This window comes from Emys orbicularis, chromosome 20 (genome assembly GCF_028017835.1).
Source record: "Emys orbicularis isolate rEmyOrb1 chromosome 20, rEmyOrb1.hap1, whole genome shotgun sequence".
Taxonomy (NCBI): Eukaryota; Metazoa; Chordata; order Testudines; family Emydidae; genus Emys; species Emys orbicularis.
Window position 1 is genome coordinate 22724031 of NC_088702.1, and position 20614 is coordinate 22744644.

The window sequence follows — 20614 nt, forward strand, 5'->3', positions numbered from 1 at the left end:
GCTGGTGCTGGGAGGTGCACGGGGCTGGGCTCGGAGCTGAACGGAGCCTCTCACGGCTGACACAGCGAGCTCTGCCGGGGGGGAGGAGGAGAGAGTCAAGACCGAAATGAGGAGGGAAAGGGAATTCCAGACGAGATCTGGGGGGGAAAGCACCAGGGATCAGAGCTGCACAAATAACCGATTTTTTTGGTTCAATGGCAGTTCCAAACGATCAGGAAATAAAAATCGTTTTCGGTTGAACAAAAATTCTCATCTGACTGAAAAGCCGAACAAAAAATGGTTTGGGTTTGTTTTCTGGCATTTAAAAACATTCTTAAAATGGTTTAAATATAACTGTTGCCGTGAATTTTGAAATGACATTTTGAATTGAAAAAATCAAAACATTTAATTCTGGAATTGTGAAGACAAAACATTTCCGTTTTTCAGGACTTTTTTTTTTCTAGGATTTGTTTTTGCTGCTACAGCAATGTGGTGAAATTGACAGAAATTCGTGAAATGTTTCAGTTGCCGCAAACCTGCATTTTTAGGTGGAGAAAAGTTTTGGTGAAAACATTTCTCTCAGAAACAACGAGGAGTCCGGTGGCACCTTAAAGACTAACAGATTTATTTGGGCATCAGCTTTTGTTTTACCCACGAAAGCTGATGGCCAAATAAATCTGTTAGTCTTTAAGGTGCCACCGGACTCCTCGTTGTTTTTGTGGATACAGACTAACACGGCTACCCCCTGATACTTGACACCATGCATTTCTCTCAGCTCTTTCATGCCTAGAAATAACAGAGTAGAACTCCAGGGTAGAGCCCTGCATGGGACTATATCTCCTGAGATACATAGACACAAATGTTCACGGTGAGCCTTCCGGCCCCAGTGAGGATGTGAGTGGTGAGGAGATGCCTGATCTTCCAGTTAGTCAGAGTGCAGGTGACCTGGCAGCTACTGCAGCATCCATATGTCCATCTCAAATGGATGTAACCATGCCCATTCCTGAAGAAAAGTGTAGATCAGAGAAGAGTTTGGTGGAGGCGCAAGAAACAGCTGCTGCTGAGTTTAGTTCCTTAAGTCTAGATGATCCAGGACTGTTGATCCACATGAGCAGTAGCCTGAGGGACTTCCTTGTACTGCATGGGCCACAGCAAGTGAAAAACTTCATGTTCCTCAAAGACAATGAAAATAGAAGTTTCCATCCAGCACATTACTGGTATGAAATCCCCAATGGTGACAAAGTGGAGAGGCCATGGCTTAAAGTACTCAAAAACCCAGAATGCTACATACTGTTTTTGTTGCAAATTCTTCCAGTCTAATGTTCCAGCCACATTGGGTTCTACAGGAACAAAGGACTGGAAAAATCTGGCTAGAAATCTGGCAGGCCATGAGAAGGCAGCAAATCACCAGAGAGCATTCCATAGGGGGAAAGAGCTTGAGATGAGACTAAGGATAAAGGCCACCATAGATGATCAGCATCTAGAGAAGATTGTATCAGAGTCTCTTTACTGGCAAAATGTTCTGAAAAGGCTCATTGCCAATGTGAGAATGCTGGCTACCCAAAACCTAGCACTGCGTGGCACTTCAGATCAGCTGTATGTGCCAAACAATGGAAACTTCCTTAAAATTGTGGAGCTGATGGCTGAGTTTGATGCTGTACTCCAGGAGCATCTAAGAAGAGCCTGTGACAATGCAGTTCTGGCGGAACCCAACTGAGAGTGCCAACTCAGGACAAATTGCTCAAATAGGGCAGTTACAGCCCAAGGCTGGGGGTTTCTCCACCTCTAAGGCAAACCAAACCAGCCAGACTAGGAGGACTTCGGTCTCACCCCACTGGCTAGCCACAAGTCTCACGAGCAATCTCCTTAGACACTCCAGTTTCCCAGTATTACCACCAGTGCCACTCGTTATGGGGACAAATGGTTATGAAAACCAAGACCCCAGTAAAAGAAAAAGGTTCTCCTGATCCCAAAGGACCAAGCCCCAGACCCAGGTCAATATAAAAATCAGATCTTACCCACAAATCACGCTGTTGCCAATCCTTTAAAATCTAAAGGTTTATTCATAAAAGGAAAAAGATAGAGATGAGAGTTAGAATTGGTTAAATGGAATCAATTACATACAGTAATGGCAAAGTTCTTGGTTCAGGCTTGCAGCAGCGATAGAATAAACTGCAGGTTCAAATCAAGTCTCTGGAATACATCCCCCGCTGGGATGGGTCCTCAGTCCTTTGTTCAAAGCTTCAGCTTGTAGCAAAGTTCCTCCAGAGGTATGAAGCAGGATTGAAGACCAAATGGAGATGGGGCATCAGCCTTATATAGTCTATTCCAGGTGTAAGAACACCTCTTTGTTCTTACTGTGGAAAATTACAGCAAAATGGAGTCTGGAGTCACAAGGGCTAGTCCCTGCATACTTTGCTGCGTCTTAAGGCATATTTGCCTTTTCTCAATGAGTCCATTGTATAGCTGATGGTTCTTAATGGGCCATCAAGCAGGCTAGGCAGAGCTAACACCAGCTTGTCCGGGATGTCACCCAGAAGCATAGCATAAGTTTGCAATACAGACAGTATATAGCCAATATTTATAACTTCAACTATAAAACGGATACACACGTATAGACAGCATAATTATAACCAGTAAACCATAACCTTGTCTTAGACACCCCATTTGACCCCCTTTATACAAGATTTGGGTGCCACTACAGGACCTTGCTTGCAACAATGATCTATATGGTCCCAGATTATATCAATAACGTCACAGAGCCACCACCCATGAAATGTACACACACCACTACCTTGGAAAAACAATTCAAAATGAGATCATACAGTTACTGGCAACAAAAGTCAAACAGAAGATTGTGGCACATCTGAAGTCAGCAAGATGTTATTCTGGACTGCACACCTAACATCAGCCATACAGAACAAATGACTTTAATGGTATGTTTTGTAACAACAACAGAACCTAGTAAAAACGTCCCTGCAATGGTGACTGTCAGAGAGCATTTTCTGGAATTTATTGACATTGATGATACTACAGGAGCTGGTATGCAGGGCTGTATCCAGGCGCCAGCCAACCAAGCACGTGCTTGGGGCGGCTCCTGGTAAGGGGCAGCCAATCTTGGGGTGGCAGGGGGCAGCGCAGCGCAGCGCTCGGCGGGGGGGGGGGTTCTGGCAGCGCAGCGCTTGGTGGGGGGTGTTCGGCAGCGCGGCGCTCGGGGATGTTCAGCGGCGCGGCACTCGGCGGGGGTTTCGGCAGCGCGGCGGGGGGTGTTTGGTGGTGCTCCGCGCGGGGGTGGTTTCGTCAGAGCGGCGCTCCATGGGGGGCAGGGGAGTGTTCGGCAGCGCGGCACTCGGGGATGTTTGGCAGTGCGGTGCTCCGCAGGGGTTTCGGCGGCGCTCTGCGCGGGGGTGGGCTTCAGCAGTGTGGCGCTCCACGGGGGGCGGGGGTGTTCGGCAGCGCGGCGCTCGGGGGGGGGTTCGACAGCGCTCCGCGCGGGGGTTTCAGCAGCGCAGCGCTCGGCGGGAGGTGGGGGGTGTTCGGCAGCACGGTGGGGGGCGGGGGCTGTTCGGTGGCGCGGCGCTCGGTGGGGGGGTTTCGGCGGCGCGGCACTTGGTGGGGGGGTGTTTCGGCGGGGCGGGGTGGCGCTGGGGGTGGTGTTACGGCGGGGCGGCGCTTTTTTTTCCTGTTTGGGGCGGCAAAAAAGTTAGAGCCGGCCCTGCTGGTATGACAAATGTGCTTCTTAAAAAGCTGAAAGATACGGGAATTGTGATAGCAGACATGAGAGGTCAGGGCTCCGATAATGGTGCCAACATGAGAGGAAAGCACAGAGGAGTGCAGCCACGGATCCGAGAGTTAAAGCCTCGAGCTTTTTGTGTCCCATGCAGTTCTCATTCATTGAACTTGGTGGTCAGTGATGCAGCATCAGCTTCTAGTGAGGCTGCTGGATTTTTTAATGTAATTCAAAGCATCTCTGTATTTTTCTCGGCATCAACTCATCGATGGCAAATTTTGAAGCAACATCTGGGAACATCCTCTCTGACACTGAAACCACTGAGTGCCACACGATGGGAAAGTCGAGAGGAGGTGATAAAGCCTATCAAACACCAAATTGGGAAGATAGATGATGCCCTAGTTGCCATTATGGAGGATAATGCTATGATAGGAACTGTTCATGGGAGAACAGTGGCAGAGGGAAATGGAATCACCAGAAACATACATAACTTCAAACTTCTGTGAGGCTTAGTGTTGTGGCATGACATACGGTTTGAAATAGATGTTGTAAGCAAGAGACTCCGAAGTATTGACCTTGATATATCTGGAGCAATGGAACAACTGGAAAAAGCAAATTCATACCTACAGTCTTACCGGTCAGATGAGGGATTTCAAAATGTTCTGAAGAGTGCACAGAAATTGGCAGAGGAACGTCACACTGAAGCTATTTTCCCACCCATTCAAGAATACAAGAGTCCCTGAAGAAGAAGACATTTTGATTACAAGGCACAGGATTATCCAATAAGAGACCCCAAACAACAATTCAAAGTTGAAGTCTTTAACCAGGTGCTGGATTGTGCAATACAGTCAGTTGAAGAACGTTTCATGCAGCTCAAGGAACACAACAGTATATTTGGGATGTTGTATGATATTCCAAAACTCCTCACTATACCTGAAGAAGACCTACACCAGCAATGCAGGGCACTAGAGACAGTGTTGACACATGATGACATGCGCGATATTGATGCGAGTGATTTAGGTGGTGAACTGAAAGCCCTTTCAAGATACATTTCAACAGGATCAACTCCAAAGGCTGTTCTGGAATATATGTGCAAAAATAAAATGACCACCTCTTTCCAAATGCTTTTGTTGCTCTGCGCATACTTCTAACACTTCCTGTAACAGTTGCCAGTGGAGAACACAGCTTCTCCAAGCTGAAGTTAATAAAAACACATCTATGCTCCACAATGACACAGGAGAGGCTGGTTGAACTTGCAACCATCACAATAGAGCACAAGCTGGCCCAGACTGTGGACCTTCAGCAGGGAGCAGCTCAAATCTTTGCAACCAAGAAGGCACGGAAAGCACCACTTTGATTATTCAAACAGATAAAAATGCCAGTGTTTACTATGCAGACAAGAAAAGTTACATTTGCTGTTCAGGCGTTGGAAAGTTAAGTGTTACTTAAAATTTTTGAACAATGCATTTTAAGTTGTTAGTTCTCCTTTATAGGGGTAGGTAGCAGAGCCGAACCATGAGAGGAGTAGAACAAGAAGAAGGCAGAATTGAGACCTTTCATGGGGGCGTCATTTGAGCTCCCCGCCTCAGGTGCCAAAATATTGTGGGCCTGCCCTGTTACTGCACTAAAGTGAGGGAGCTTGCCGAAGACTTTTTGACAGTCCAAATCAATTATGTCGACTGGTTCTTCTCTGTTCCCTAAACCTCAGACGTTCAAAGCAGCCGAAGGGAGTTCGAGGCCTGACTCCCAGTGAGTTTCAGCAGACGCTGGCCCCCGCGCTGCTGGTTTTGCCTTTGAAAATCTTCCTATTTTGCTCACACACCATTCCATGAGTGAGGCTTCTTTTCCTTTGCACAAACTGAGCCTCTTTATCCCTGCTCTATCATCATCATGGGGTTTTACAATGGGAGCTTGCATTTGAAATATATCTCCAGCCTTTACAAGCTTTGCAGCAGATCATGAAAGATTACAAACAACAATTTTACACAGCTTAAAAACTCTTACCTTCAGCCGCACAATGGTTCCGTTCACCTCCAAGTTCTCTGTAATTGAAGAGATGCACTAACCTGTCTAGCACGGCCCCTTTCCTCTCTATATAGTCCAAAGACAGAATCGGATTCATATATACATAGGGAGTAACAGTGAATGATTTACTGAAATGTAATATATTACACGACCCTCATGCCTGGCCACTCCGTCTTTAAATACAATTCAGACTGACCCTTTCTCAGCCCATCAGCTTGTGTTTTATAGAACTTGTTCCATACAATCAGCTCGTTCGTGCAACAGAGATAAGAGGTGATACTCAGCTTAGTCACAAGGGTAGAGGTGCGACTGTTTGCACATTAGAGGTGTTTAGCCAGTTCATCGGGTGCTGGAAATCACACATTGGCCAATTGACAGCAGCCGGGGATCTGGTTCCATTGACTCTAATGGAGCAATGGCCAATTGACACCAAATGGGGGGTCCAGTGAAACCATCCCAAGGAAACCAAGGATGACCATGGAGTTGGTTCCATTATGACAGCTCCCCTCCCATTCCCAGAACAAGTTGCTAACTTCCTTATCATTAAATTGTGTAAATATTAATTGGTGACACATTTTCTTCCTCACCCCATGACAAGGGCGTTGCTGCAAAATGGGTCTCACGCACATGACGTCGCACCCGGCTAAAGGAATTTATTTATAGAATAACAGAGCGGAGAAGAGCATTTCGGCCTCGCTTGTATTTCAGGATAGTTTTAATCCCTGAGGTTGTCAAGGTGGATATAGGGGGCTTCCAGACGGAATCCAGGTGTTGGGATCTCCAGGAATCTAAAGAGAGAGGGTGGTTGGAGATCGACTGATGAAAAGTGTAATGGAAAAGCTGGGGATTATTTATATCCATGTATTAAAGACAGTCGGCATCTTTTCAAGGAGACGTTATTAAAGGCACAGGAGCAAACTATCCCACTGCGTAGGAAGGATGGCAAGAGACCACTCTGGCTAAACCAGGAGATCTTCAATGAGCTGAAACTCAAAAAAGAGTCCTACAAAATGTGGAACCTAGGTCAGATTATGAAGGATTAATGTAAACACACAACACAAGCATGTCAGGACAAGTTAGAAAGGCCAAGGCACAAAACGAGATTAAACTAGCTAGAGACAGAAAGGGTAAGAAGAAAACCTTCTACAAATACATTAGAAGGAAGATGAAAACCAAGGACAGGGTAGGCGCATTACTCAGTGAAGGGGGGAAAGACAATAACGGACAATGAAAATGGCAGAGGTGCTAAATGACTTTATTGTTTCAGTTTTCACCAAAAGATTAGTAGCAATCAGACGTCTTATGTAGTGAACACCAGTGAAAATGAGGTAGGATCAGAGGCTAAAATAGAGAAAGAACAGGTTAAAAAATACGTACACAAGTTAAATGTCTTCAAGTCAGCAGGGCCTGATGAAATACATCCGAGAATACTCTGGGAGCTGACTGAGGAGATATCTGAGCCATTAGCAATTATCTTTGAAAAGTCATGGAAGACAGGAGAGATTCCAGAAGACTGGAAAAGGGCAAATCTAGTGCCCATCTATAAAAAGTGAAATAAGGACAGCCCGGGGAAATACAGACCAGTCAGATTAACTTCTGTACCCGGAAAGATAACGGAACAAATAATCAAGCAATCAATTTTCAAACACCTAGAAGATAACAAGGTGCTAAGTAACAGCCAGCATGGATTTGTCAATAATAAATCATGTCAAAACAACCTGATAGCTTTCCTTGACAGGGTAACAAGCCTTGTGGAAGGGAGGAATGCAGTAGATGTGGTATAATCTTGACTTTAGTAAGGCTTTAGATACTGTCTCCCATGACCTTCTCATAAACAAACTAGGAAAATACAACCTAGTTGGAGCTATTATAAAGTGGGTGCAAAACTGGTTCCCGGAGAGTAGTCATCAGTGGTTCACAGTCAGGCTGGAAGGGCATAACGAGTGGGGTCCTGAAGGGATCAGTTCTGGGTCCGGTTCTGTTCAATGTCTTCATAAATGATTTAGATCATGGCATAGAGACTATACTGATAAAGTTTGTGGATGATACCAAGCTGGGAGGGGTCGCAAGTGCTTTGGAGGATAGGATTAAAATCCAAAATGAGGTGGACAAACTGGAGAAATGGTCTGAAGGAAACAGGATGAAATTCAATAAGGACAAATGTAGACTACTCCACTTAGGAAGGAACAATCAGTTGCACACATACAAAATGGGAAATGACTGCCTAGGAGTACTGCGGAAAGGGATCAGGGGGTCATAGTGGATCACAAGCTAAGTATGAGTCAACAGTGTAATGCTGTTGCAAAAAAAGCAAACATAATTTTGGGCTGTATTAGCAAGAGTGTGGTAAGCAAGACACGAGTAGTCATTCTTCCGCTCTACTCCGTGCTGATTAAGCCTCAACCGGAGTGTTGTGTCCAGTTCTGGGCGCCACATTTCAGGAAAGATTTGGACAAATTGGAGGAAGTCCAGAGGAAAGCAACAAAAATTATTAAACATCTAGGAAACATGACCTATGAGGGAAGATTTAAAAACATGGGTTTGATGTTGTACTCCGTATGCTTATGAATAGGACATAACTGGAATATGCTTTATGCTAAATACCCCTTGTATGGTGTCATTAGAAAGCTTGTGATCTACTAAGTGTGTTCATCCTATTTGTTTTCATGTATTATTTCTATATCTGGAGTTGGGAGAATAAGATATAAACTTCTATCACTGATGGAAACATATTAAGTGTAACATATCAGTTGTAAATGGCCTTAACTACTTAAAAGCCTTCCTGTGTATGTGTGGGTCAGCCCATGGGAAATGGAGACTAGGGGTCTTACAGTGACATGTGACCATATCACCTGATACTGAAATCCATCTTAAACCTGGTACTTTTCCATTTAGAAGGAGGGGTGGGAACCAGAGAGACAACATCTCTTTCTTGAGTGGTAACAGCTAATTTAGACCCCATCATTTTATATGTATAGTTGTGATTATGTTTTCCAATGTGGAGTCATTGTGGATAGTTCTCTGAAAACATCCACTCCATGTGCAGCGGCAGCCAAAAAAGCAAACAGAATGTTGGGAATCATTAAGAAAGGGATAGATAAATAAGACAGAAAATATCATATTTCCTCTGTATAAATCCATGGTACGCCCACATCTTGAATACTGCGTGCAGATGTGGTCATCCCATCTCATAAAAGATATATTGGAATTGGAAAAGGTTCAGAAAAGGGCAACATAAATTATTAGGAGTATGGAACGGCTTCCGTATGAGGAGAGATTAATAAGACTGGGACTTTTCATCTTGGAAAAGTGACAGCTAAGGGGGGATATGCTAGAGGTCTATAAAATGTTGAAGCATGTGAAGAAAGTGAATGAGGAAGTGTTATTTACTCCTCATAACACAAGAACTGGGGGCCACCAAATGAAATTAATAGTCAGCAGGTTTAAAACAAAAAAAAGGAAATACTTCTTCATACAACGCACAGTCAACCTGTGGAACTCCTTGCCAGAGGATGTTGTGAAGGCCAAGACTATAACAGGGTTCAAACAAGAACTACATAAGTTCATGGAAGATGGGTCCACCAATGGCTATTAGCCAGGATGGGCAGGGATGGTGTCCCTAACTTCTGTTTGCCAGAAGCTGGGAATGGGCAACAGGGGATGGATCACTTGATGATTCGCTGTTCTGTTCATTCCCTCTGGGACACCTGGCATTGGCCGCTGTCAGAGGACAGGACACTGGGCTAGATGGACCTTTGCTCTGACCCAGTGTGGCTGTTCTTACGTTCTTATGCTTGAGCTGTGGATAGCAGTGTGGCCATGATGCGTGTCAGGACTCCCTGTGTGGAGCCCCACTCTGCCTCAGTTTCCCAGGTCCCACCGGGCTGTTGCACAGACCAAGTGATGAATGTTTGTGATGCCCTCAGATCCCGTGGTGAGAACTCCACAGAGAGGCCCAGGAGGTGTCATTAATCATTCAGAGCAGCGCGGGCTAGGAACAGCAGGTGGGAAATACGCCTGGGGTAATGCCCCAACAAGAAGGAAAAGACGTATTGACCGTGGCAGGGCTGCGGTGGAGAACGCACAGTGTTTGATCGTGGAATCAAAGGCTGTAGCACAATGCAAATGTGCCGGGGATTGGATTAAGCTCGTACTGGCACCGTGTGTCCTGGCATTTCCTAACTTCTCAGTGCTTGAGTGGGCAACCTCCATGGTGTGCTTGGGATGTATATTTTTATTGTAGATTTTATATTTATAAACACAGAGAGAGAGAGAGAGAGAGAGAGAGAGAGAGAGAGAGAGAGAGAGAGAGAGAGAGAGAGAAGGAAATTCTTCTGTGGCTAATGCATCTGACAGCCCCCCAGTCTCATGCGGACGGGCTCAGCAACAGGCAACCCCAACATAACAACACATCCTGATTTATTCGGTGAATTTGCTAATGCACAGAGAGATTCCAGCCAGCCGTGAGGTACCGGGACAGACTCACACCCATACGCTGGGCAGACCCTTGGCTATGCAGCGGCCCCTTTGCATCACCCCAACAGCACGGAGAGGCCTCGGGGGGGGGCAGCTGGGACTTCAGGCCTTTATTCACAGGCACCAGGTGTTGCGTGGGCGGTGCCGGGCGGGGGTCAGGAGAGCAGCTTCACCAGCAGCAGCCCAGTCAGGCCAGGCAGGTAGAGGGCAAAGGAGAATTTCCCGAGAGCCGGGCTGGCTCCACTGGTGGTGGCATGGGTTGTTTTGGTGGTGCTGGGGGCCTTGGTGGTGGTGGGTGTTTTGGGTGGGGTAGTGGGTTTGTGGGTGGTGGTGGTTGTAGGGGTGGGCGTTGTTTTGGGGATGGTGGTTGTTTTCTTTGTGGTACTTGTTTCGGGGGAGGTGGTTCTTGAGGGGGTGGTGGTGATGGTGGTGTTGAGGGTGGCGGTGGGTGTTTCTTGGGAGGCAGCGGTTATGGGCGGGGGGTTGGTGGGTATTTTCTCCGCCGGAACAGAGGACCCCCAAAAAAAGTCAAATGTGTAGAGTGCAGTAGCCAGGTTGGTTCCAGGTTTAATGGCCTGAGCAGACGCAGAAGCGCAGCCTTTTGCTTGAAATGGCGAAAAAGATGGACCTGATGGAGAAAATCAGCCTGTTAATCAACCAGGCAGCTCTGGTTCTTTCTCTGCCCCCAGAACTTCTGTCTTCACCATCCAGCGGTTCCCACCTCTGCCTCCCGTTCCCACCCGCCCGGTGCTCTCCCTGCTCTCGCTGTAACCGGCCACGGCAGGGCGGGCGTCTGGTCCCCTCTTGTCTCCCCCCGTGCCCCTTTCTGCAGCTCCACAAGAGACTGAAGCTAGAGTTTGGGACCCAGCTGATCCCCGGGGGCGGCTCCTTCCCCAGCGCCCGGCTCCCCCGGGGAACACGCCCGGCTCTCACCGTCCCCGGCAGCCCCAACCGCTCGGTTCAGTTATTTTATAAACACCCCAAAGCGCTGGGAGTCCTGGACACACACTGAGAACAGGAGCTTCCGCACTGAGCAATAGCTTAGCTCCACCTTAAACATAAAGGGAGTGGGGTCTAGTGGTTAGAGCAGCGCGGCTGGGAGCCAGGACTCCTGGGTTCTCTCCCCAGCTCTGCATCATCGACACCACAACCCTTCCCATGGCAAGAGACGCGTTGTCATAACTCCAGGAGCAGGGCGGCATCACTGAGAGGGGGGAACTGGTGAGGAAGGGAAAACTTCCAAGTTCCTCTCTCCTTCTCCCTGGCCAAAACCCCGCCTTGCTGCCCCCACCCGCTCAAAGGCCCAGCACAGACTAGTTTTCACCAGCTCTCTGGGGAGTTCCTGGGGTGTGAGATTCCCGGGGTAGCTCCCACACTGCGGCCAGCTGGCAGCATTTACCTTGGTATAGAAACCCAGTGAAATCCATGCAATAGGTCTCGTCCCCGGTACAAGGGGTGATTGCGCTGTTGCAGACAGTGAAGTTCAGAGCAAAGCAGGTTGGGCACTGCAGCCCGTTCTCGGTGGTGCTCCCCGTGGGCACTGAGAACCGAGAGAGAGAGAGAGAGACGGTCACAGGGTGTGTTAAACCTCGTTCAATCTGGTGGATGTGCCCTGCATTGCCTGAGCAGGTGAAGGCCCCACTCGCTGCCCGACAGCATTTCTCCATTTGTCTGTGACACAATTATCTGTGAACGCCGCATTGATCAGTTCCAGACCCCGGCGACTTTGAAGGTGGAGCCTGACAGGTTCAGGGAGGTTTAGATTTGAGCCCATCCCGGCTGCTGCCCCTCTCTCGCGTGCAGCCCTCGCCCATCTGGTTTCACATGGGCCCGACTGTTCCACCCCCTGGTTTGGAGACCTGCCAGCGACAGGCATTTCAATGGCGACAGAAATGACATTCGAGTGAATGGACGTTGGGGGCAGTAAAGGGGAGAAATGGTAACAAATACAGTTGTGCCAGGGTGTCATAACTATAAAGGGAAGGGTAACAGTCCTGTGTACAATACTATAAAATCCCTCCTGGCCAGAGACTCCAAAATCCTTTTACCTGTAAAGGGTTAAGAAGCTCAGGTAACCTGGCTGGCACCTGACCCAAAGGACCAATAAGGGGACAAGATACTTTCAAATCTTGGTGGGGGGAAGGCTTTTGTTTGTGCTCTTTGTTTTGGGGGTTGTTCGCTCTTGGGACTAAGAGGGACCAGACATCCATCCATGCTCTCCAAATCTTCTGAACAAGTCTCTCATATTTCAAACTTGTAAGTAACAGCCAGGCAAGGCGTGTTAGGTTTATCTTTGTTTTCTCAACTTGTGAATGTTCCTTTTGCTAGAGGGTTTACCTCTGTTTTCTGTAACTTTGAACCTAAGGCTAGAAGGGGTTCCTCTGGGCTCTTTGAATCTGATTACCCTGTAAAGTTATTTTCCATCCTGATTTTACAGAGATGCTTTTTACCTTTCTTTCTTTAATTAAAAGCCTTCTTTTTAAGAACCTGATTGATTTCTCCTTGTTTTAAGATCCAAGGGGTTTGGATCGGTGTTCACCAGGGAATTGGTGGAGGAGTCTCTCAAGGCTACCCAGGGAGGGAAAGGTTTTGAGGGGGAAGACAGAGTTTCCCAAATGACTCAAACTATTTGGGTGGTGGCAGCAAAAGCAGATCTAAGCTGGTAGTTAAGCTTAGAGGTTTTCATGCAGGTCCCCACATCTGTACCCTAAAGTTCAGAGTGGGGAAGGAACCTTGACAGAGTGGCTTGTCCATATGAACCATTCGACTGTAGCAGGAGGGGCCGGGGTGTAGGGATCCGCCAGGTGTGAATCGACCCTGCGCCAGCCTGCCACGGCCTAGCTGGCCACGTGCACCCTGCTGATGCGCGTGAACCATTGGTTAATGTGCTTTGAGCTATTGCCCTTCCAAAGCACCCGAACGGTCACGTGCATCAGCAGGGGGCACACGGAGAGCTGGATTCACACCCCAGCTCAGCGCCGTCTAACTGTTCATGTCAACAAGCCATTAAAGAGGGATGGTAAAAACAGACTCATAACTTACCTCCAGGTAGAGCCGAGTTACAGTTATCTGTGTTGCATCGTGTGGTGTTGATCCTCACATACTGGCCATTCCCAACAGTGAAAGAGATGGGGACTTCGATGTCACTCTTATAGCTACTCAGACACTGTTTGTAGAAGTACGTGTTCTGTGTCCCATCTTTGTTAAAGACAGAAAACCAAAAAAGAAAATGAGAGGCTGGGAGAGGAACCTCGAGTAACAGCAGGGAGGTTATTTTCCCTCCATATTTGGCCTTGGGGCGATGCTGCTGGGATCCTGTGTCTAGTTAGGGGGCCCACAATTCAAGAAATTAAAGAGGAACCTGGATCTAAACTACACCCCAAATTGCATCAGCTAGCCTGAAGTTAAAGGGCTTTGTGTGCGGATAGTAGGGAGTGGTGGGGGGGCGGGTTAGGGCTAAACCTCGGGTCACGGCCCACATTAACTCTGCAGTGAAGCCGTACCCTGAGTGGGTGGAAGTTTTAATAAACCCATTTGTGACTGTGCTGGGAAAATTTCCTGAGTGTGATCAGAGGCAGGTGGGCACGTATATGGATGGATGGATAGATAGATAGATAGATAGATAGATAGAGGCAGTGTATGGGGATAGATAGATAAGCAGATAGGTAGGTAAATAATGACAGCCCACGTTAAAGCTGATGCTGTGTTATGCATCCTTCTTACAAGGTAAATGGAAGGAGCCATTTACTCTCTGTAATTCAATGGAAGGATGAACAAAACCAGGTCTGTAACTCAGATTTTTTATTCCAAAGGGCAAACGTTGAGAAATGAAGGGAACTAGTGAAATCCGCTGGCGTGAGGACCTCAGGGAGTTGAACATGGAGAAGGTTTGGAATCTCTTTAAGTCTAACGGGCAAAAAATATCTTGAATTTGCATCCCAAGCAAGGGGAAGAACCGCGTAAGGCAGGGCTCCAGCCCTGAGCAGGTGACTAACAGCTTCAGACAGCACATTGGGAGCAAGGTGGCAGTGTACAAGGGATCTCAGCGCCAATTTCTTTTTTTTAACACGATTCAGAACGGGCATTTCTACCCAAAGCAGCTTCGCTTGTTGCAGCGCAGCCGTCCATTGTGGGGATAAAGCTCAAGGGGTGAGATCCTGACCCCACTGAAGTCAATGGCAGATTTACAACTGACTCCAATGGAGCCAGGATTTCAAACCGCCGTGTCTTCCAGTCGCTACGTAAGACACCGTAACGTTGCCTGAATAAATGAAGCGTCGAGCCCAGACTGAGTGTTCTGTGCTGGGTGAATGTGCTTTGTCGATGGACTGTTTGGGGTTGGCCTTAGCGGTGAGGATGGTGACAGACTGCAGGATAGGATGTGCCTGGGTTCAAGGCAATGTCACCTACCCAATGTAATATCTTCTGCCACGGAGAGGCAGCCACCAGTAGCCTTGTTGTCTTGGCAGGTTCCTGGAGCGAAACTGCAGGTCTCCGTTTGGCCAAAGCACGTGTTACATGTCAGGGTCTCACCTGGAGAAAGAAGAACAAGTGTTTCCTTCTTACTGTGGCGTGACAGTGTCACTCTGACACGTCCCTTAGCCCCAGTCTTCCCCCTCTGCTCCAAACAAGCCGAGGGGTTAACAGACCTGATTTCCTCCTGGACACTCAGTATTTGAACACTTTCAGCCCCTGGGCCAGCGGTATCCGGGGGGTCAGACTGGGGACAGGTGAAGGGGATGATGCTCTTCCCGAGCTCCAACCACAAAATAAGCCCTGCCCACCCCAGATGTGGCTCCCATTGTGCAAGTATTCAAAATACTGGAGAGTCGCTCGTTTCACAGTGTGCATTGGCTGAGTCCATTGCACGGCCCGGGGCTCCTGGCAGCGCCCCGTCACCCTCCCAAACTCCTCGCATGCCTCTCCCATCCCCTTCCATTGCAGGGATACCATGCAACCCCCTCCACCCCCTACCTCATGCTAGGGGCTGTGTGTGCCCCCCATTTACCCATCCCCCATATCAGGGTCCCCCATTCTCCCCCCACCATGCCAGGGCCACTGTGTCCCCCCCTTCCCAATCCCCTATACCAGGGCCCCCCATTCTCCCCCCATGTCAGGGGCTCTGTGTGCCCCCAATTCAGCCCCCCCCCATACACACACACTATTATCCTTCTTTCTGTCTGGGAGATGAGCTGCTCAGGGTGTAACATGTTAGCCTCCATGGGGATGCTGGGCAGTGCTGGGCTGGGTGGGGTTGATGGGCTGGAAGATGTCAATGGTCCCATCAACCGGTTCTTTGACGTGCACACAGTCACAGAGGTGGTTGAAAGTGTGGCCAGGCTGGCCAGACACCAAGGGGCTTGGTGTGTCCCCGATTTCCCCTTTCTGGTTTTCTGATTTCCCCCAAAGTCAATAGGGTTCTGTCCAGTGATGTCTAGAACATCCCCTGACATTCTGGAGTCAATGGAACGTAGGGTTCAAAAGTTATTTGGTTGCATAGAAATAGGGAAAGGCCACTGATGTGAGTGCAGCCAGGCTCTCTGGGCTGCCAGCCGGCCAGGGCTGGCCTTACCATGAGGCGATCTGAGGCGGCCGCCTCAGGTGCCAGGCTGTGGGGGGGGCCACTAGGACCCAGAGTGTAGAAAATTGTGACTGCTGCGGGTGCCTATGTATTCGCTCTGTTCTAGATGCACAGAGATGGTGGAGTGCTGTGCTGGAGGAAGGAGGGCACAAGAGACATAACAGGCAGGCAGGAGAAAAGATGAGAAGGAATAACAGAAAGCAACAGGAGCTGCAGGGAGAGAGAGAGGAGAAGCCTCTTATGTACCTCTCGAGCACCCCCAGGAGCCTGGACTGATTCACACCAGCTTCTCAGGGAGCTTCCTGTTTCCTGCTGCTTCTCTAAACCCACTTGAGGAGAACAGGCAGTGAACTGAAGTAGTAGGAGCCAGTTAGGCCCTTAAGACGCTGATATCTTCCCTCACTCAGACCCTGCTACCAGCCTGCTTATTTGTCCCCTTCAATTGGGTGTTGAGAGCCACTCTAGCTGGCACAGAACAGCAGTCATGAGTGAAAGAAGAAAACGCCCCTCTGGGGCAGCATTCAGAAAAAGAAAGAAAGCAAAGGAAGCTTTTCTATCTAAGCAGGAAGGAGCACTCCTGAGATACACAGACACAAATGTTCACGGTGAGCCTTCCGGCCCCAGTGAGGATGTGAGTGGTGAGGAGATGCCTGATCTTCCAGTTAGTCAGAGTGAAGGTGACCTAGCAGCTACTGCAGCATCCATATCTCAAATGTTGTAACCATGCACATGCCTGAAGTAAAGTGTAGATCAGAGAAGAGTGTGGTGGAGTCTAGATGATCCAGGACTGTGGACCCACTTGAGCAGTAGCCTGAGGGACTTCCTTCTACTGCATGGGCCACAGCAAGTGAAAAACGTCATGTTCCCCAAAGACAATGAAAATAGAAGTTTCCATCCAACACATTACTGGTATGAAATCCCCAATGGTGACAAAGTGGAGAGGCCATGGCTTATGTACTCAAAAACCCAGAATGCTACATACTGTTTTTGTTGCAAACTCTTCCAGTCTAATGTTCCAGCCACATTGGGTTCTACAGGAACAAAGGACTGGAAAAATCTGGCTAGAAATCTGGCATGCCATGGGAAGGCAGCAAATCACCAGAGAGCATTCCATAGGGGGAAAGAGCTTGAGATGAGACTCAGGTTAAAGGCCACCATAGATGATCAGCATCAAGAGAAGATTGCATCAGAGTCTCTCTACTGGCAAAATGTTCTGAAAAGGCTCATTGCCAATGTGAGATTGCTTGCTACCCAAAACCTACCACTGCGTGGCACTTCAGATCAGCTGTATGTGCCAAACAATGGAAACTTCCTTAAAATTGTGGAGCTGATGACTGAGTTTGATGCTGTACTCCAGGAGCATCTAAGAAGAGTCACCACCCAAGAAATGTACACACACCACCACCTTGGAAAAACAATTCAAAATGAGATCATACAGTTACTGGCAACAAAAGTCAAACAGAAGATTGTGGCAGATCTGAAGTCAGCAAGATATTACTCTGTTATTCTGGACTGCACACCTGACATCAGCCATACGGAACAAATGACTTGAATGGTGCGTTTTGTAACAACAGAACCTAGTGAAAATGTCCCTGCAATGGTGACTGTCAGAGAGCATTTTCGAGAATGTATTGACATTGATGATACTACTGAAGCTATTTTCCCACCAATTCAAGAATACAAGAGTCACCGAAGAAGAAGACGACATTTTGATTACGAGGCACGGGATTATCCCATAAGAGACCCCAAACAACAATTCAAAGTTGAAGTCTTTAACCAGGTGCTAGATTGTGCAATACAGTCAGTTGAAGAACGTTTCATGCAGCTCAAGGAACACAGCAGTATATTTGGGATGTTGTATGATATTCCAAAATTCCTCACTATACCTGAAGAAGACCTACACCAGCAATGCAGGGCACTAGAGACAGTGTTGACACATGATGACATGCGCGATATTGATGCGAGTGATTTAGGTGATGAACTGAAAGCCCTTTCAAGATACATTTCAGCAGGATCAACTCCAAAGGCTGATTTCGAATATATGTGCACTAATAAGATGACCACCCTCTTTCCAAATGCTTTTGTTGCTCTGCACATACTTCTAACGCTTCCTGTAACAGTTGCCAGTGGAGAACGCAGCTTCTCCAAGCTGAAGTTAATAAAAACACATCTACGCTCCACAATGACACAGGAGAGGCTGGTCGGCCTTGCAACCATCTCAATAGAGCATGAGCTGGCCCAGACTGTGGACCTTCAGCAGGGAGCAGTTCAAACCTTTGCAACCAAGAAGGCACGGAAAGCACCACTTTGATTATTCAAACAGATAAAAATGCCAGTGTTTACTATTCAGACAAGAAAAGTTACATTTGCTGTTCAGGCATTTGAAAGTTAAGTGTTACTTAAATTTTTGGAACAAGGCATTTTAAGTTGTTAGTTCTCCTTTATTGGCGTAGGAAGCAGAGCCGTACCATGAAAGGAGTAGAACAGGAAGAAGGCAGAATTGAGACCTTTCAAGGTTTTGGCCCAAGCGACGGGGCATGGGGGCGTCATTTGAGCTCCCCACCTCAGGTGCCAAAATGTTGTGGGCCGGCCCTGCAGCCGGCCAGCAGAGGGGTGTGACAGAAGGGTTTGGGGTGCAGAAGCCAGCTGTCTTGGCCCCTAGGCTCGTGGGGATTGCTCCCCGTTGGGAAGGCTCTCTGATGACTGGTCCCCCAGGTTTAGAGCCCGGTTACATGGCCCTGAGCTTAAGGTAAAGCCAACTTTGCCCACATCCCTCTGGATCAGCCCAGCCGTTCGCAATCTGTGGGGAAAGGGAAGGATGGAAATTGCCAGGCAAAAAACAGAACAAAAGGACATTCATTGTCCCTTCTTCCCCAAATTCCCATTGATACAAGTGGCATAAACCACAGCACATGGACACGCACAGACCTCTTGGGGACCTCTATGTGAACAATCTCTGCCCTTCAAAGCCCTGCACACATGCTGCACCTTGGATTGGTCTAAATTCAACTCCCAGCCATTGGATTTCATTCTGCCTCTGTTTGCTCGGTTGGAGAGCCCTGATTCTAGGTTTCACTCAGGCCCTTAGCAGTGTAATTTAGTCCTATATTTAGTCCCCTTTGTGCTGCCAAAGCAGTGCCGTGGGGCCTTCGTGGAAATAAGAATCCAGGGCAGTATCCGGTAATGGTGTCCCTCAGGCCTGGTCTACACTAACCAGGGTGATATAGATACAGTGCTCAGGGGGGTTGAAAAGTCCACACGATGAGCACCGCAGCTCGGCCAATCTAACCCCTGGAGTAGATGCAGGTCGATGGGTGAATGCTTCCCTCGGCCTGGCTACCGGCTCAGGGAGGGGTGTTCCCACAGGGATGGAAAAACCCCATCCATTGGGATAGGTGGCGTCTTCACTACAGGTCGCTGCTGGCCCAGCTACAGCGCTGTGGGTAAGCTACTACAGCAGCCATAGTGTTGACAGGGCCCTGTACCCCACACAGAGCTAATCCCCCTCCCTGCACATGCTGGATGTTCCCCTGACTGGGGATCTGTGGGGTATAAAGGGTCCAAGTCCGGGGGGGTTACATGGCCACAGCAGCGGATGACTCACCTTGTGCACTCGTTGTAGCTAGGAGAGCAGGGAGAAGGCAGAGGATGAAGGAAACCATCCTGGTGCTGGGAGACCCACGGGGCTGGGCTCGGAGCTGAACGGAGCCTCTCACGGCTGACACAGCGAGCTCTGCCGGGGGGGAGGAGGAGAGAGTCAAGACCGAAATGAGGAGGGAAAGGGAATTCCAGACGAGATCTGGGGGGGAAAGCACCAGGGATCAGAGCTGCACAAATAACCAATTTTTTGCTTCACTGGCAGTTCCAAAAGATCCGGAAATAAAAACACATTTCGGTTGAACCAAAATTTTCATCCGACCGAAAAGCCAAACAAAAAATGGTTTGGGTTCGTTTTCTGGCATTTAAAAACATTCTTAAAATGGTTTAAAGATAAATGTTGCCGCCAATTTTGAAATGACATTTTGAGTTGAAAAAATCAAAATGTTTAATTCTGGAATTGAGAAGACAAAACATTTCCATTTTTTCAGGATTTTTTCAGCAGTATATTTGAACAAGGCATTTTAAGTTGTTAGTTCTCCTTTATTGGGTAGGTAGCAGAGCTGTACCATGAGAGGAGTAGAACAGGAAGAAGGCAGAATTCAGACCTTTCAAAGTTTTGGCCCAAGCGAGGGGGCATGGGGGCGTCATTTGAGCTCCCCGCCTAAGGTGCCAAAAAGTTGTGGGCCGGCCCTGTTACTGCCCTACAGTGAGGGAGCTTGTCAAAGTCTTTTTGACAGTCCAAATCAATTATGTCAACTGGTTCTTCTCTGTTCCCTGAACCTGGGACATTCAAAGCAGCCGAAGGGAGTTTGAGACCCGACTCCCAGTGAGTTTCAGCAGACACTGGCCCCCTCGCTGCTGGTTTTGAGTGAGGCTTGGGGTTTTACAATGGGAGCTTGCATTTGAAATATATCTCCAGCCTCTACAAGCTTTGTAGCATATCATGAAAGATTACAAACAATAATTTTACACAGCTTAAAAACTCTTACCTTCAGCCACACAATGGTTCCGTTCACCTCCAAGTTCTCTGTAAATTGAAGAGATGCACTAACCTGTCTAGCACGGCCCCTTTCCTCTCTATATAGTCCAAAGACAGAATCGGATTCATATATACATAGGGAGTAACAGTGAATGATTTCCTGAAATGTAATATATTACACGACCCTCATGCCTGGCCACTCCGTCTTTAAATACAATTCAGACTGACCCTTTCTCAGCCCATC

General features: G+C 48.0%; 1 protein-coding gene across 1 annotated transcript; it reads right to left on the bottom strand.

The window, feature by feature from the left end:
* Nucleotides 1–10365: 10365 nt before the first annotated feature.
* Nucleotides 10366–19453, bottom strand: LOC135892135 (phospholipase A2 inhibitor and Ly6/PLAUR domain-containing protein-like). Its single transcript, XM_065419831.1, has 6 exons — nt 19396–19453; nt 14621–14743; nt 13253–13408; nt 11610–11750; nt 10599–10838; nt 10366–10463 (listed from the first exon to the last, which is right to left on the bottom strand). The coding sequence occupies exons 1-6, from the start codon at nt 19451–19453 to the stop codon at nt 10366–10368; spliced, it is 816 nt and encodes a 271-aa protein (XP_065275903.1).
* Between the last annotated feature and the right edge of the window lie 1161 nt (nt 19454–20614).